Source organism: Urocampus carinirostris, chromosome 17, assembly GCF_059441175.1.
Source record: "Urocampus carinirostris isolate Australia breed hairy pipefish chromosome 17, RoL_Ucar_1.0, whole genome shotgun sequence".
Classification (NCBI taxonomy): domain Eukaryota; kingdom Metazoa; phylum Chordata; class Actinopteri; order Syngnathiformes; family Syngnathidae; genus Urocampus; species Urocampus carinirostris.
Window position 1 is genome coordinate 12,761,516 of NC_142365.1, and position 17,310 is coordinate 12,778,825.

General features: G+C 37.2%; 2 protein-coding genes across 3 annotated transcripts in view; both read left to right on the forward strand.

Moving 5' to 3' along the window:
* LOC148349263 (ferroxidase HEPHL1-like) overlaps positions 1-10,231 on the forward strand; it is a 35,964-nt gene extending 25,733 nt beyond the window's left edge. The window contains exons 14-20 of the mRNA XM_088321164.1: positions 1,963-2,085; positions 2,154-2,260; positions 4,269-4,500; positions 4,565-4,704; positions 8,455-8,608; positions 8,695-8,715; positions 10,033-10,231. Coding sequence (XP_088177290.1) covers positions 1,963-2,085; positions 2,154-2,260; positions 4,269-4,500; positions 4,565-4,704; positions 8,455-8,608; positions 8,695-8,715; positions 10,033-10,109 — 854 coding nt within the window. The 3' untranslated portion in view covers positions 10,110-10,231. The remainder of the gene's footprint in view (positions 1-1,962; positions 2,086-2,153; positions 2,261-4,268; positions 4,501-4,564; positions 4,705-8,454; positions 8,609-8,694; positions 8,716-10,032) is intronic.
* Positions 10,232-13,023: 2,792 nt separating this feature from the next.
* The window catches only part of LOC148349264 (large neutral amino acids transporter small subunit 4-like), a 28,328-nt gene continuing 24,041 nt past the window's right edge, over positions 13,024-17,310 (forward strand). For both annotated transcript variants that reach the window (XM_088321223.1, XM_088321224.1), the window contains exons 1-2: positions 13,024-13,041; positions 15,604-15,847. In XM_088321223.1, the coding sequence (XP_088177349.1) occupies positions 15,688-15,847 (160 nt within the window). In that variant the 5' untranslated portion in view covers positions 13,024-13,041; positions 15,604-15,687. The remainder of the gene's footprint in view (positions 13,042-15,603; positions 15,848-17,310) is intronic.

Below are 17,310 nucleotides of genomic sequence, written 5' to 3' on the forward strand. Positions count from 1 at the left end.
GTGTCCATTTTTTGCATTGTCTCATGTTTTGTTCAGTTATAGCTACTTTGTATCCTGACATTTTCAGCATTTTCTTATTTTCTTGTTTTTTTATGGTTAGAGCTCATTCGTGTACCAACATTTTCTGAGTTGTCTTCCCTTCATGTTTTTGTTCAGTTAATTTGTGGCCCAATATATGTCCTTCGTCATGTTCCTTTCATGTTTTGTTAAGTTAGAACTTCTCTGTGTCTCAACATTTTTTGCGGGGTGGTTTTTTTATTTTTTGGGTGGGTTAGTGGTCCCAGATATGTCCGGCATCTTCTTCTTTTCAGGTTTAGTTTAGTCAGAGTTAATTGGTTTCCATTTTCTACATTGTTTCATGTTTTGTTCAGTTATAGCCACTTTGTATTCTGACATTTTCAGCATTTTTCTTATTTTCTTGTTTTTAGTCAGTGTTAATTAGTGTCCATTTTTTTGCATCGTCTCATGTTTTGTTCAGTTATAGCTACTTTGTATCCTGACATACTGTATTCAGCATTTTCTTATTTTCTTGATTTTTTACGGTTAGAGCTCATTCGTGTACCAACATTTTCTGAGTTGTCTTCCCTTCATGTTTTTGTTCAGGTAATTTGTGGCCCAATATATGACCTTTGTCATGTTCCTTTCATGTTTTGTTCAGTTAGAACTTCTCTGTGTCTCAACATTTTCTGCTGTGTCGTTCTTTTATTTTTTGGGTGGGTTAGTGGTCCCAGATATGTCCGGCATCTTCTTCTTTTCAGGTTTAGTTTAGTCAGAGTTAATTGGTTTCCATTTTCTACATTGTTTCATGTTTTGTTCAGTTACAGCCACTTTGTATTCCGGCATTTTCAGCATTTTTCTTATTTTCTTGTTTTTAGTCAGTGTTAATTAGTGTCCATTTTTTTGCATCGTCTCATGTTTTGTTCAGTTATAGCTACTTTGTATCCTGACATATTCAGCATTTTCTTATTTTCTTGATTTTTTACGGTTAGAGCTCATTCGTGTACCAACATTTTCTGAGTTGTCTTCCCTTCATGTTTTTGTTCAGGTAATTTGTGGCCCAATATATGTCCTTCGTCATGTTCCTTTCATGTTTTGTTCAGTAATAGCTTCTTTGTATTCTGACATTTTCAGCAACTTCTAATTTTTACATTTTTTCCCAGTTAGAGGTCATTAGTGTCCCAACAATTTAGCGTCCCAACAATTTCCCTTCATGTTTTGTTCAGTTAATTTGTGTCCCAATATATGTCCTTTGTCATGGTGCTTTCAAGTTTTGTTCAGTTAGAGGCATTTTGTGTGTCGTCTTTCTTTAATGGTTTTGTTCAGTTAGTTAGTGTTCAAAAAAATGTCCTTCGTCATCTTCCTTTCACATTTCGTTCAGTTGGAGCTAGTGTCCCAACATTTTTTGCATTGTCTTCTTCTGAGTTTTCTGATATTTGTCCTGCTTCATCTACTTTTACGTTTTGTTGACTTACAGCTCTTTAGTCTCCTTATATCCTGCTTTGGCCTCGTTTCATGTTTTGTTGTTCTTTTTTGGTTTGTGTTCAAATATATGTCATTCATCATCTTCCTTTCACATTTTGTTCAGTTGGAGCTAGTCTCCCAACATTTTCTGCATTGTGTCTTTTCCCGTTCTGTTCAGTTAAAGGTAGTTGTGGCCCCGTTCTTCCCTTTATGTTTTTGTTCAGTTAGAGCTAGCCTGCATTATATTTCACTGTCTCGTCCTTATGGCACTCTGGTGGTTGTTCTGTTCACACGGAGGATTTTTTCTCGTGTCATCCTCCTTTAATGTTTTGTTCTGTCAGACTTGGTTAGTGTTGGATCACTGTGTAGCCTGTGTTTGAGTAGCTTTGATGCGTTTGAGTTCTGAAGGTCCAAATGTAGACAATGAAGACTTCCATTTGTCACGTGATACCTAACTAGCTAGGTTATTAACATTAGCATTTGCTTTCTGTCCCTTTATAGGTCCAATCATCAAATGTGAAGTAGGAGAAGAGATTGACATTATGTTTAAAAACAAAGCAAGGTATCCATTCAGCATTACGGCACATGGAGTCAAGACTGGCCCTTCTCTCGCTGTTGAACCTGGTGAGTGTTTAAAAAAACCTACGCACTGCATTTAGCTTTAGCTTTAACTATCAATTTTCTGTTATCAGGCTTTATGACAATGATTTCCTGGAAAGTACCAGAAAGCTCAGGACCGGGACCCTCGGATCCGAACTGCATTTCCTACGCCTACTATTCCGATGTCGACTTCATCAAGGTACACGTTGCCTACCTACAATAAAAGTCACATGCTAGCCCAAAGTTTACAAACGTATCATGAGAACGTGTTAATCATCAACTAAACTGACAGGCAGACGTAGAAACGGGGCATATGGACTGAAAATAATTCTCGGGAGACGGCCTTTGATCCGTAAATTGATCAATTTAGCCATTTTTGGATTTCCCTGGAATTCAAAAGACCTTTGGAATCGCCTAGAATGGAGATTGTGAGCTAACATCAGTTAGCCTTTGAACTGACTAATGTTTTTTTTTAGAATATAATTGTCTTTATTGTCGTTGATAACATCATAGTCATCCATTTTCGGCAGTTAGCAGCTCATGATTTTCTGGGCTGTGTTTATGACTCTGTAAGCTTTTTTTCTGGATGAATGGACTTTGACAAAGATCTCAATCTACATACTTTAAAATATCAGAATAGTTCCAACATGTACAGGATCAACACAGATCTACGGTAAATTGTTGTGGGCTCTGCTGCTGTAGACTGGGCAGAGAGCAATCCATGATTTTCCGGTCTGTGTTGATGACTCTGTAAGGTTTTTTTCTGGATGAATGGACTTTGGCAAATATCTCACTCTTCAGACCTTAAGATATCTGAATGTATCTAACCTGTGCAAGATCTATACTTTCGTTTTTTACCTTTTTCATTTTTTTTTCTCAAAATAAATGTACTTTTGACAAATATCTTAATTTAAAGACTTTAAGATGTCTGAATGTTTTCAACATTCACGGGATCTCTACTGATCTATGATAATGTTAGCAATATCATTTAGACTGGGCAGGGAGCGCCCCCTTGTTTTCTGGGCTGTTTAGATGACTCTGTAAGGTTATTTTTTTGTGGATGAATTGACTTTGACAAAGATCTCAATCTACAGACCTTAAGGTGTCTGAACGTTTCCAACAAAAATAGGATGTATATTGATCGGCAGGGTTGGGTAGGGTTACTTTAACTGGATTACATTCAATTACTTTTGGATTACTCCAATACCAAATATGCTAATAGAAGACAAAAGAAACTAAATATGAATACATGGAACGGCAAAAATGATGTTTGGATTTATTTTCATTTTGTTTGTCGCATTTTATGTTAGTTTTGCCGGAGATCAAAGAGATCAAAGCCAAGAGAGAAAGCTTACCACGTGTTGTGAGTCATAATTTTATTCATATTTAGTTTCTCTTGTCTTTTTTTAGCATATTTGGTATTGGAGTAATCCAAAAGTAATTGAAAGTAATCCAGTTAAAGTAACCCTACCCAAGCCTGCTGATCGGCAATGTTCCCCAGACTGGACAGAGAGCATTCCATGATTTTCTGGGCTGTGTTGATGGCACCTGTTAGAAATTAAATATTAAAATGTACCGTTTACCAAATTGTTCGAATTAGTTATCTGACTCCAATAACCAAACACAACCTACATTTACCTAACAATGCACGCTCGTTTCTTGATGGAAAAACGAACAAGAAAGCCGACATTTCCACACGGGGGCAGATTTAATTTCTTAAATAATTTAGCTAAGTGAACTCCATCGAATATATGGCCGAATTAGCTGAATTAGTGTCGCTCTAGTCTCCGTCAAGCCTTCTCTCTTGATCTTCTGCTTCCTTCACTCGGCCCACATTTTTTCCGCAAGCTGGTGTGCCGGCCCCTCCCATGGGCGTGCCAGGAAAGCCCCCGCGTGAGGGTCCACCCCCTCGCCTCGATGTCTGGAGAAACTCCAAACAGCAGAGCGTTTATCAAAACAATGCTTGCCGTCCTTCGTCAGAGTCCTGTTATCAAAATTCCCCAGCCAAAACATTCTGCATTTGGAACAGCGTGACCTGAAGCCTATTCAGTGAAAATTTTCATTGCACTCGATAAATGTAACTTGTATTTAATCGTATAAAATCCTTTGTAGTAAAATGTATAAAATCCTTCACACCCTACAAGTTTTTTCCTGGATAAGATCTCAATCTACACCTTAAACTCTCTGAATGTTTCCGTCATGTCCAGGATCTCTACAGTGGTCTTCTAGGCCCACTGGTGGTCTGCAGGCCCGGGACTCTAAAGGGCCAAGGGCCCGACCGACAAAGGCAGGACGTGGAGAAGGAGTTTGCTCTGTTTTTCATGGTGCACGACGAAAACCAGTCCCATTATTTGGAAGAGAATATTATAACATACCTCGGGGAGGAGCCTGACTCCTTCACGCCGGATGAAAAATTTGAGGAGAGCAACAAGATGTATGGTAAGAAACCTCGTTTTCACCTAATCTCTGAGTTTATTTTTTAGCATAAATGTGTATATTGTAGGGATTAATGGCAAACTTTACGGAAACCTCCATGGTCTGGTGATGAGCCATGGACAAAAAGTGGACTGGTATCTACTCGGCATGGGCAACGAAGTGGACATGCACACTGTGCACTTCCACGCTGAGACTTTTACCTACAAGGTTAGCATCACCCATATTTTGATCAGCTTCCATATCGGTTTGATTTTGTTTCAAGAAATAAACAGAGGGTAAAACTCCTTCCAAGATCAATATCTAAAGCAGGGGTGTCAAACTCATTTTAACTCGGGGGCCACACTATAGAACAAACATTCTGTCGGGGGCCGGACTAGTAGGTTAAAGAGAAAGAAAAAGAGCTAAAGAAATAAGAGAAAGAGGGAGGGAAAAGGAGAGAGAGCGGGACAAAGAAAGAAAAAGAGAGAGAGGGAGAGAGCGTGAGAAACAAAAGATAAAAAGTCGTGAGAGAGGGGGAAAAGAAAGGGAGAGGAAGAAAGAAATCCAAAGAGAAATAGAAAGACAGGAGAGAAAAGAGAAAAGAAAGCGTGAAGGGTATGAAGAGAGAAAGAGAAAAGAGAGAAAAGGAAAACAGGAAGTTAGAGCAAAAGAGGTTAAAAGAAACAGAGAGAGAGAAAGGGTGGGAGAAAAGGGGTGGAAGAAAGAGAGAGAGAAAGAGAGATAAATACAAGTACAGTGTCTTTGTGAGGGCCACCTGGCCTTGGCAACATCAAGTTGACATATTTCAACCTGCAGCTTGTTTTTCTCTTGCGCTTCTTTGAGTGTTGTCTCGCGGGCCAATTTCAATCCCTTAGCAGGCCTGATCTGGCCCGTGGGCCGCCTGTTTAACACTTGTGATCTAAAGGTTGCTGTACATAGATTGTGGTTGGTTTATATGACTTTCTTTCTTTCACATTTTGTTCAGTTAGAACTAGTTTGTGTCCCAACAGTTTTTCATAAAAGACACTGATTGATTGGATACATTGATAGTTTATTCAATCTGATGGTACTTAACGTAACATCGAATATTAAGTCGTGATTATAATTTTATTTACTGAGCCGTGATTATATAACTTTCGTTATTTCAGTGTGCTTTGTGTTCGGTAGCCAGATGTTGTCTTGAGCGTTATCATAGAATACCGATAAACCGGCTAAGACAGAGGCTCATTTTATAAAAGTTTTGATTACCTTGGGTCTCGGTTTTATGACCGTCTTTCTCGATTGTCAGTCTTGTGAACTGTCAGCAGCTCATTCGTGCCCAGAATATTCTGCGAATGAAACTTCACAAGAATTGCTCATTGCCTCCAATATTTATTCAAATAATATGCCTTCTTACTACCCGTGGAGAAAGAAATTTGGTATTCTCACATTTATACGGTAAATTATGAAGGTGTGGATGAAAAGTAGAAAGAAGGGAAAAAAGGAATTGTTCTTATATTGTTTGGATTAAGGGTGAAAATAATTTTGGTTGTCCCTTAAATGCACCAAATGTCAGCAACCGAGCGAAAAAGAAAGAAAGGTTCATTTGTTATCAAAGTTACTGTTTTAGTGTCTGATTTGGACCTTTCCCTTTAAACCAGGATTACTGTCTATATCCAATGAAATGAGGCCCCTGGAGTTAGGTTCCAGGTAGTGGGGCCACACCGCATCAGAAATTCCACTCTTCCCATACATATTTTTTTTCGCACGAGATAAAATCTAAAAATGGAAAACAGAGGTGATATGACATTAATAATAAAATAAATAATCCTGTAATGATAAGTAAGCAAGAATCGAGTCAGAAGTCTCTCACTCTCCCTGTGTGTCTCTCTCTTCATATGTGTCTCCCTCTCGCTGGGTCTCTTGCTGTCTCTCTCTTTGTCTGGCTCTGTTTCTCTGTCTGTTTCTCTCCTGTCTCAGTCTCTCTTCCGCAGTCTCTCTATCTCTTTTCTGTGTTAATCTTCGTTTTTCTCTCTCTCTCTCCATTTCTGTGTCTGTATTTGTCTTTGTTTGTCTTTCTCAGTTTTTTTCTCTCTCTCTTTCTTTTTCTCTCTCTATTTATGTCTCTCTATTTATCTCTCTCTGTCTCTCTCTCACTCTCTCTCTCTCTCTATTTCTCTCTCTATATATTTCTCCGCCTCTATTTCTCTCTCTCTCTATTTGTCTCTCTCTCACTCTCTATTTATGCCCCTCTATTTCTCTCTCTCTCCCTCTTTATTTATGTCTCTCTCTCTCTATTTCCGTCTTTCTCTCTCTATTTCTGTCTGTCTCTCTCTTTCTGTGTCTCTCTCTCTCTTTCTCTCTCTCTCTCTCTATTTCTGTCTCTCTATTTCTCTATATATATTTCTGTCCCTCTATTTTTCTCTCTCTCTCTCTCTCTCTTTCTGTCTCTCTCTCTCTCTATTTGTCTCTCTCTCACTCTCTACTTATGTCTCTCTATTTCTCTCTCTCTCTTTATTTATGTCTCTCTCTCTATTGCTGTCTCTCTTTATTTCTGTCTCTCTCTCTCCTTCTGTGTGTCTCTCTCTCTCTCTCTCTCTCTCTATTTCTCTGTCTCTCTCTTTCTATTTCTGTGTCTCTCTATTCATCTCTCTCCCTCTCTCTCTGTCTCTCTATTTCTCTCTCTCTCTATATGATATATATATATATACATATATATATATATATATATATATATATATATATATGTATATATATATATATATATGTATATATATATATATATATATATATATATATATATATATATATATATATATATATATATATATATATATATATTCCTGTCTGTCTCTCTCTCTCTTCTTTTCTATGTCTCTCTCTCTATCTCTCTTTTTTGATCCATCTCATGCTTTCAACAGGAGCGGGCGGCCAATACATGTTTTTCAAACACTGCGTTTAAAACACACTTCAGATGGAATTCACAAGCTAATTTTTTGGTTTTTATCCCGCGCGCACTTGTGTGTGAATCTTTCCAAGTTTTGAGCCCATCCTAACTAATTAGCATAAAGATGGCCTCAAACTTGAGTGGGCCACACTGACGTTAAACTTTCATATTAGGGCAGCTTCTCATGATTACCTAAGTGGAGCCACTTGGGGTAATCATCTGACGTGCTGGAATGCGCTTCCTGATTGGTTTATGTTCCCCTTTTAAGCACGCTACGCCGAGACCTCTTCGTCTGAGGATTACTTTTGTACCCCGTTTGACTCTCCTGATTTACCTGTGTTTCCCTGTGACGTGTCTTGGGTTTATTTTTTTTTCCTGGGGGACTTCTGGAGCCGTCCCTTGAGGGGGGGGTTCTGTCATGATTACCTAAGTGGAGCCACCTGGGGTAATCATCTGACGCGCTGGAATGCGCTTCCTGATTGGTTTATGTTCCCTTTTTAAGCACGCTACGCCGAGACCTCTTCGTCTGAGGATTACTTTTGTACCCCGTTTGACTCTCCTGATTTACCTGTGCCTTCTTGACTTGTTTACCTGATTCTGCCTGCCTCCGATCCGACCTGCTTTCGTCACACGCTACGATCTTCTCTCCAGTCCCGCTAAACTCGACCTGCTTCCGTCCCACGCTACGATTGGCTACGTGTTCCGAAGTTGTCTTCACGGCTTTGCTGCTGACGTCCGACGGTCATCGCGTCTCCCACTAACCCTGTACGCTTCCCCAAATAAAGACTTGTAACGAACGCTCTGGGGTCTCCTGCTCTGTTCTGGTCCTCCTGACACAGGTAGCTTGAGCCATCATCACATGTGCCACAAATGCCCCCCGGTCTGCGAGTTTGAGACCCCTCATCTATGTAGACAATCATCAGACTCGGTTTACTTTTCAAAACAATTCTGTGATTTGAGGCTATTGCATAGCGTGATTTCCGATTGTTTGGATTTTCACCTTCAACGTTATTCCGCATTGTGATGTGCCCTCCGAATCATTTTTTTGGCAGAACGACCGCGTGCATCGTGCAGACGTCTTCGATCTCTTCCCCGGGACGTTTCAAACGGTGGAGATGATAGCCGGGAACCCGGGAACGTGGCTTCTCCATTGTCACGTGACCGACCACATCCACGCCGGCATGGAAACCACCTTCACTATAAAAGGTAAACTGGCGTCCATCTTGAAAAATGAGCTCCACAGAAGCAAAACAAAAACTCCATTTACGATTTCACATTTGTTTTTTTTGCAGAAGCCGAGTTTGCGCCACACTGTGAGTAAAATGCTAGTGAAGTATACTTATTTATCTTAAGCAATACATAAATTTCATGAATAACGTCATGACACAAACAAAAAAGCTATTTGCTATAAAATTATCTATTAGCTAATTATGTTTGAGCTATTATTAGCCAAGAAGAGATCTACAGGTTCGAGAGTGTTCTCCATTCGGGCCCTGGTGCTGTGGAATGCTCTTTCCCCTGAGATTAGATCTGCAACCTCAGTGGAACTGTTTAAATCTCAGTTTAAAACACACTTATTACTCTATAGTTTATGAATGACCTTTATTTCCTGTTGACGATATCTGTGTATTTTTTGTTATTGCAACATCTGTTGCAGCCTAGTCTTTCTGGAAGGGGGATTACCTCACATGCAGTCCCTTTTCAAAGGTTTCTTAATTTCCTCTTGCTGAGTTTTTCCTTGGCCTCATGTAGGTTTTAGATCAGGGAAGGGTGTAATAATAGTCTGTAAAGCCCTTTGGGACTTCTTGTAATCAAGGGCTGAAAAAATAAAGTTGACTTGACTTAAATACCCTACAAAAGCAGATGTGTATACATTTTGTCGATATTTATTAGGGGTACCTTGACACGAAACCTAGCTAAAGACATTTGCAGACGCTTAAAGTACAATCGTGTACATTTTCACGAAAATCGGTTCAGCTGTTTTAGAGCTTATACGTCTTGCACGCAGACATTTCACGTTGACTATATCTGTGTATTTTTTGTTAATGCAACATCCATTGCAGCCTGGTCATGCTTTTTATTTTTATATTATAATTTAATTATTTTATATTTTACTTTAAATTTTATTGTTTGTTATGGCAACATCCATTGCAGCCTGTTCATGTTTTTGATTTGATTTTTGATTTTTTTTAATTTATACTATACTTAAATGATTTTATATTTTATTTTCAATTTTATTGTTTGTTATGGCAACATCCATTGCGTCCTTTGTCATCCTTTTTATTTATTTTTTTAATTTCTATTTTGTATTCTATACTATGATTTAATTATTTTATATTTTATTTGAAATTACCTTGTTTGTTAATGCAACATCCATTGCAGTTTGGTCCTCATGTGTAGTCCCTTCTCAAGGTTTCTTCATTTTCCTCATGTTGAGTTGTTTTGAGTTTTCCCTTGCCCTCATATAGGCTTTAGATCAGGGGACGGTGTCATAATAGTCTGTAGTTTGCAATAGTATGTGGTCTGTGCAGCCATTTGAGAGTCCTTGTGATTAAGGGCATCACAAATAAACACGACTTGACTATGAACTGATGATGCATTATTTTTGTGTGTCATCCAAATTTTTGTAGCTGGAGCTCTCGGAGACTCAAGGCAGAAATTATTTCTGACCGTCATATTGGGACTTTTGGCACTGATGATGCACTGACCCGTCTGAATACCAGCACTGAAGGACGAAAAAAAAGGCTTTTCTATGTTGCACTGTTTTCCTTTCCTCAACTGCACCAAATATTTGAATGTAGACGTGAAATAAAAATGTTTGATGTCAAAGAGACTCAGGTTTCATTACACTACTTTGCACAAATAAGATTTTTCCACAAGATGGCGCTGATTGACACAGTGATTATTTTGGTGCTTTGTATATAAATTTGGTAAGAAAAAACACATATATATATATACATATATATATATATATGTATATATATATATATATATATATATATATATATATCTCATCTCATCTCATCTCATTAGCTACACCGCTTATCCTCAGTAGGGTCGCGGGGGTGCTGGAGCCCATCCCAGCAATCATCGGGCAGGGGACATCCTGAACTGCTTGCCAGCCAATCGCAGGGCACACGGGGACAGACAACTCACTCGCTCATTCACACCTAGGGACAATTTGGACCGGCCAATTCACCTGAAAATGTGTGTTTTTGGAATGTGGGAGGAAACCGGAGTGCCCGGAGAAAACCCACGCAAGTACGGGGAGAACATACAAACTCCGCACAGGAAGTCTGGAGCTGGATTTGAACCCACGCAGGAGGTTCCCGAGACATGAACTGTGCCGCGCAGGACATACATCCAATATATTATCTTTAATATTTGTTTTATGAAATGTGACAGGATTTTTACACATACGAGCGTTCTTCAGAATAAGAGGGGCGTACAAAATACGGCCTGCGGGCCACATGCGGCTCGCCGGGCTTTTTAATCTGGCTTGTTAGAAACAAAAAACAGTTATTGTTTTGGTGCTGCTCTTGTCATTGTCATAAAACATTTTTTACTTTTTTTGATTTGTGTACTTGAATTTTTTTATTTATTATTAAATCTCTTTATTTATTTAGGTGGCAGTACGGTTTTATTCAGCGGTGGATAAACTACAGGCCGCGGGCTACATACGGCCCCTCAGGCGTTCTAATTTAGCCCGTCCGGATGAAAAATCTAAGTATTACAACTCATAATAAATGTTGACATTTTGGTGCCACCATCTTATCCCCAGTTTCCCTTTCAGACATCCTCCAAAAAATGTATTTTTCATAAAACATTGTGTACGTTTAAATCGTATAAATGTTTTATGGTGCAATTTTCTGTATTTGTATTTTTTAAAATAAATTATATATTTACTTTATTAATCAAGATATTTATTAAATATCATGCAAATGAAAACACTAATATCACAATTGCCATGGCACCCAATTGGCCCCCGCCCGTTTGGCACCATCTGCGGCTCGTTGATAGATTGGCTTCCCTTCTATTTAAGCTCGGTGCTCTCACTCACCCTTTGTCAGTCCGTTAACGAACTTTTGCACCCGCAAGACGTGGGTTTTTGTTTCTGTCCGGTTTCCTGCTGGTTTCCTTTCCGATATTGTTCCCGTCCGGTATTGTTCCCGTATGTTTTGTCCTGTTTAATATCGATCTTCAGTTTCGTTCCCGTCTAGTTTGGCCTTTTTTAATTCCGATGCCAGTTTTGATATCAATCCTGTCGGTCCTGTCCTGTCCGGTATCGACCCCGTCTGTCCAATATCTGCTTGTGCAATTGGTATCGAGCTCGTCGGCCGCTGGCTTCCTGTCATTCCACGCCAGACTGCTGCCTTCCGTCTTCCGCCCAATAATCACCAAATCACTGGCGTTTGGGTTAGCGTGCATGATTGCCCTATTTCCCGTAAAATAAAAGCTAGTGTGAGAAACGTCACGCATTTGGGTTCTCCTCCTGATCCGGTTCATGACACTTTAATGCATTTTATCAAATGAAGTACTTAAAAAAGGGACATTTTACTATGTTACTTTTAATACGGAATGTTTTAAAAGCAATTTGATTAAATTGATCTATTCATAAATCGATAAAACAAAATATAACAGGTACATGTATATGTATGCAAGAAAATGTATTCATATACATATTTGGTCAATGTTTATTTCTAAGATGACACAATTAAATTCTTCTTCTCATACAAAGCTCGATATTTACAATTTTTTACGTAACCATAAACTAATTTGTTGATAGAATACAAAGTGGTACAAACCAAACACCGAACTGCAGACATTAAAGGGACAGTGTGTAGAGTTCATGTCGTTTTTTTTTTATAATGTAAGTTTTTTACCTCTAGGAGGCAATAAATATTACATACTGCCCCTTTTAATACAGTATTATTTAATGAAAAGGATGTTTTGTAATGAAAACTATGGAGGTGTTAAATAATAAACACTGTCCCTTTAAAGACGGAATAATTGATTACTCAGCAACTCCTTTGCATATGGATCACAAGTAGTTTCAACTTTAAACAAGCAATAGAAAAAGACAGTAGAAAAAAAATCTAAACATAAATAAACATAACAAAATTTAAGAAAAACACACTTTTGATGCTCTTTCCTCTTAGAATGTGGGCGTGATTTGTAAAATAATCGCATTTCTTTTTTTGTTACCATCGAAACTAATGATGGCGTCGTTTAATTTAATCAAAAAAGTCCTGGTTTCGGTGGAGTATTGGCAAAGACTCAATGCCTTGAAAGGGGGGTAAAGGGAGAGTCGAAAAACACTGATTGTTATCCATAATAATCCCATTATGGACCATTTATCTTGCTTGAATAACGCCTGGAACTAAAAGTCCCAATACAAAATGTAATTTTACAACTCCCAGACAGCAAAAACCAAAAACTGCTGATATCTGAAAAAGCAGAGTTAAAAAACAAACAAAAAACAATCGAAATGTATAGATTGGAGGTTGTTTTTGTCAGCTTGTTTTGCACGGATATGGGTGTCATGACGCTGTCAGCCTTTAGAGGGCGCCCCTGGTAAACTACAGTATATAAAGACTGACTTGGCAAATGTTGCCTTTTCGTGCCCGCAGGTTGCAGAGGTAAGACTTGTATTTGATATTAATCACCCAATAAGCATTTAAAATAAGAAATATGAGTTTTAAATCATTATGCTATTTGATTTGAGTGAAATCTAAGTTTTTACTAAATAAGGAACGTTTTTGTGTAGAGTGCAGGAAAGTAATTACAGCGTCGCGGTTGACTAAGCCTCTGAGGACATTCGGGGGCCCTGAGGTGAGGTGATGGGGTCTAGTTTTGCCAGTTTGGACCAGTTTTTTCTTTTATCCCTGCAAAGAAACAGAAAAGCCATTCAGTGGACCAAGGGTGGGCAACTTTTTGCATTTGAAGACCTAGCCCATTTTTCATTTATGAATCAATATACATGCAGTCATATATATATATATTATATTTCTTTATATTTGTTTTAAAAAAAAATATTATCGGCAAATATGTCTATGAACGTTCATAATTAATAGAAAATGATATATAAGGTCCCTGTTTCACGCACTAAATTGGATATCTAGTTTTCTAGTATAACTGTAGTTGTATTTTTTTGAGTATATTTGTAGTATTTCTGCAGTCAGATTTTTCGCTAGTATTTTTTTGGGATTACTCTAGTTGTATGTTTGTAGTACTGTATTCGGTCGTATTTATTTTTTAAATGACTCCAGGTATTTAAATTTTTTTGACGTATCTATAAAAGCAATTTGTTGACATAATACAAAGAGGCAGTTATCAAACACCCAGTTCTAGACATTGAAGGGACAGTGTGTATTTTACTTACTGTTTGAACTAATATTGTGTTTTTTTCTGTTAAATGAAGTCTTTTAATACTATGAGGCGCTAAATATTAAACGATTCGTATTTTTTAGTATTTCTGTAGTCGGATTTTTTTAAATCGTTGATTTTCCGTAGTTGTATTTTTGATGTAATTCTGTCATAATATTTCTGTAGTAGGATTTTTAAAATATTTCCATTTCTGTCGTGTTTTTGTAGTATTTTAGTATTTTTTGTAATATTACTGTAGTTGTATCTGCTGTCATATGTCTAGTAGTAGTATTTCTGTTGTAATATTTCTGTAGTAGTATTTTTGTATCATAGTATTACTGTAGTGGTATTTTTGAGGTATTTCTGCAGAAGTATTTCTGAAATATTTCCATAGTAGTGTATTTGGAGTATTTCTGTAGTATTTGTCGTATTTCCATTGTACAGTAGTATTTATGAAATATTTTTGTATTTTTGTAATATTATCCTAGTTACATTTTTTGAGTATTTCTGTTGTAATATTTTTGTAGTAGTATTGCTGTATTATAGAATTACTGTAGTGGTATTTTTGTGGTATTCCTGCAAAATTATTTCTGAAATACACTACTATGGAAATATTTCTGTGGTATTTATGTCGTATTTCCATTGTAATATTTTTGTTGTATTTAAGTATTTTTGTAATATTATCGTAGTTGATTTTATTTTGGTATTTCTGTAGTATTTTTGTAGTATTTCCATTGTACAGTAGTATTTTTGAAATATTTTAGTATTTTTGTAATACAGTGTGAACTCGCTACTTTGCGGTTCCACGTTCACGCGTTCAGAGCTCCGCGGGGCTAAAAAATAATAATAAAATAAAATAATACATCTGTAGATTTTCACTTTTCGCAGGTGGTTTTGGTCCCCATTAACCGCGAAAACCGAGGGATTACTGTATTATCGTCGTTGAATTTTTGAGTATTTCTGAAATAATATTTCTGAAGCAGGTTTTTTGTATTACAATATTCCTGTAGTGGTATCTTTGAGGTATTTCTGCAGAAGCATTTCTGAAAAATGTCCGTAGTAGTGTTTTTTGTAACATTTCTGTAGTCTTTATGTCGTATTTTATTGTCATATTTTTGTAATATTTTAGTATTTCTGTTGTAATATTTCTGTAGTATTATTTATTGTATTTTCAAAATGAAACCAAAATAACAATATAGGTGCCTGTTTCTAAATTTGACATTTAGTGTTGTTTTGGAGTATTTATGTAGTAGTATTTTTATGTAGACACACAGATGGACCCCAAAAACAACGTATATATAGTCATTATAATTTGACCATTTTCGTTTAGTGGCCTCAATGAAAAAGCGGACCGTAGTTTTCCCACCCATGCAGTAGTCTCAATTATTCCGAAATATAATTGAAAGTTTCTGCAAAATTCACATTCGCCCATCAAATTTTGATTATCTGTTAACTTAAAACAAAATTTTCTCATGCATGACATGTAAATGTCCAATATAGAATAAATATAATATATAATTAGATTTTATCTTATTTAATACGGTTGTATTCATTGATTTTATGGTCTTTTACTATTTTTTTTGTTTTTTTGGGGGGGGGTGGTTGGGTTTTACTTATTATTTCTCTGTTATCAATGTAAAGCACTTTGTTGTAAAGGGCTGTATAAATAAAGTACATATACATTTACAAATGTTTATCATAACTCACATGCAGCACTTTGGGTTATCTTAGTCCGGCTTGAAAGTTATAAAAGTCGCCCCCCCCCCGCTGGCCTGTGGTGCTCCGCCACGGTAGAGCGACTATAAAACCTTCCCCTCCCTTTTGTCTTTTCCCAGATAAAGCCATCGCTGATCCTTCACTGCAGTCGGCCACAACAGACTTTCTATTTTCTCCTTTCTGGAAAGCAAATTGGAGGAAGAATGGCCCCGACTTTGGCCACGGCCTTTGCCCGCCGCTGGTGGATGGCGGTGATGGCTATTATTGAGAATCTCCTCTTTTCCGCTGTGCTTCTGGGATGGGGATCGCTTCTAATTATGCTCAAGTCTGAGGGGTTCTACTCCTATCTTTGCAGTGATGAAGGTGAGTGAAATGGAGTCACTTCCATCCATTTTGGGGGACTTTTTAAAGGCGCAGCGTGTGAAATTTCAATAATAACAAATGAATAACCAAAAATTATTCTGTGGGTTCTTCACAGAAAAAGGTTGATAGAATATAAACTTAACATGACCAAGATCAACGTAGTTGTGGTATAGATGAAGTGCGAAAAGGCAGTAGATTGTATCTCATTACCACACCAGTCATGGTACCAGACAAATGTTAATTTGTTACAATGACAACAAATTATGTTATATTCTTATATTCTATTCTAAGCAATATAAGTGACAAATTAATTGTCATTGTAACACGAGAAATGTACAACAAAATTAACATTCGTCTCTGGTACCATGACTGTGTGATAATGAGATAAAAGCCAATGCTCATGTGTCATCTACTGGCATATCACTGGTAGTTCAGTGGAAAGAGTTCAGTAGTGACCTGTGTTCAAATCCCGACGTTGCATTATTTTCTAGGTAACACAAAATTGGTATTGTTTAGGGGGCTGGAACAAATGTAGGGGCAGGCCGTATTCAACCCGAGGGCCATAGTTTGGGGACCCCCATTTTAAAGGGACAGCGTGTCAAATACAGTGTTGTCCGAGGAAAAATAACAAAAAGTTGAATTTAAAAAACATGAAAAAGGGTTCTATAGAACTGACAAAGAATGATTTTTTAAAAAATGGATAAAGGCACAGTGTGTAAAATTTGGGGCAAATATTAAAGGAACAGTGTTTAAGATTGAGGTGTACAAAACAACACGCGGATCGCGTCTCATTATGAATTTGAGGGCTTCTACCTACTCTTATCTTTGCAGTGATAAAAGTGAGTGTGTGAAAGTCACTTAAGTCCATTCATTCCAACATTTGGGGAAATATTATTTCTGTATTATATCATTTTAGGGGAGACATTTTAAAGGGACAATGTGTAAAATTTCGTGGCAAAAAAAAACCCCCATGGAGATCGCTACTCATTGTGCTCAAATCTAAGAGTTTGTACTCCGAGCTTTGCTGTGATAAAGGTCCATTTATTTTAACATTTGGGGAAATCTTAAAGGGACAGTGTGTAAAATTGTGTGGTGAAAAAAGCCATAGAGATCATTCATTTTTATGCTCATATTCGAGGTGAGTGAATAGGAGTCACATAACATTTTATTTAATCATATAGGGACGTTTTAAAGAGACGGTGTGTAAATTGTAGTGCAGTCCAGTTGTGAAAATGATAAAAAGAAGATTGATCCTAACAACATGCACAACAGTTCTACCAAATTTATGAAGAATTATAACAAAAAAATATATTAACAATTAATGTTTGTCATAAACAGCCCCCCCCCCTCCAAAAACCCCCTTTATGCAATAATTTTACTCATTTTAAGATTTTTTTCTACTAAAAAAAGAAAAAAATAATGTAATTTTTTTTCAAAAAAGTATCTGAAAACTTCTAATTAGT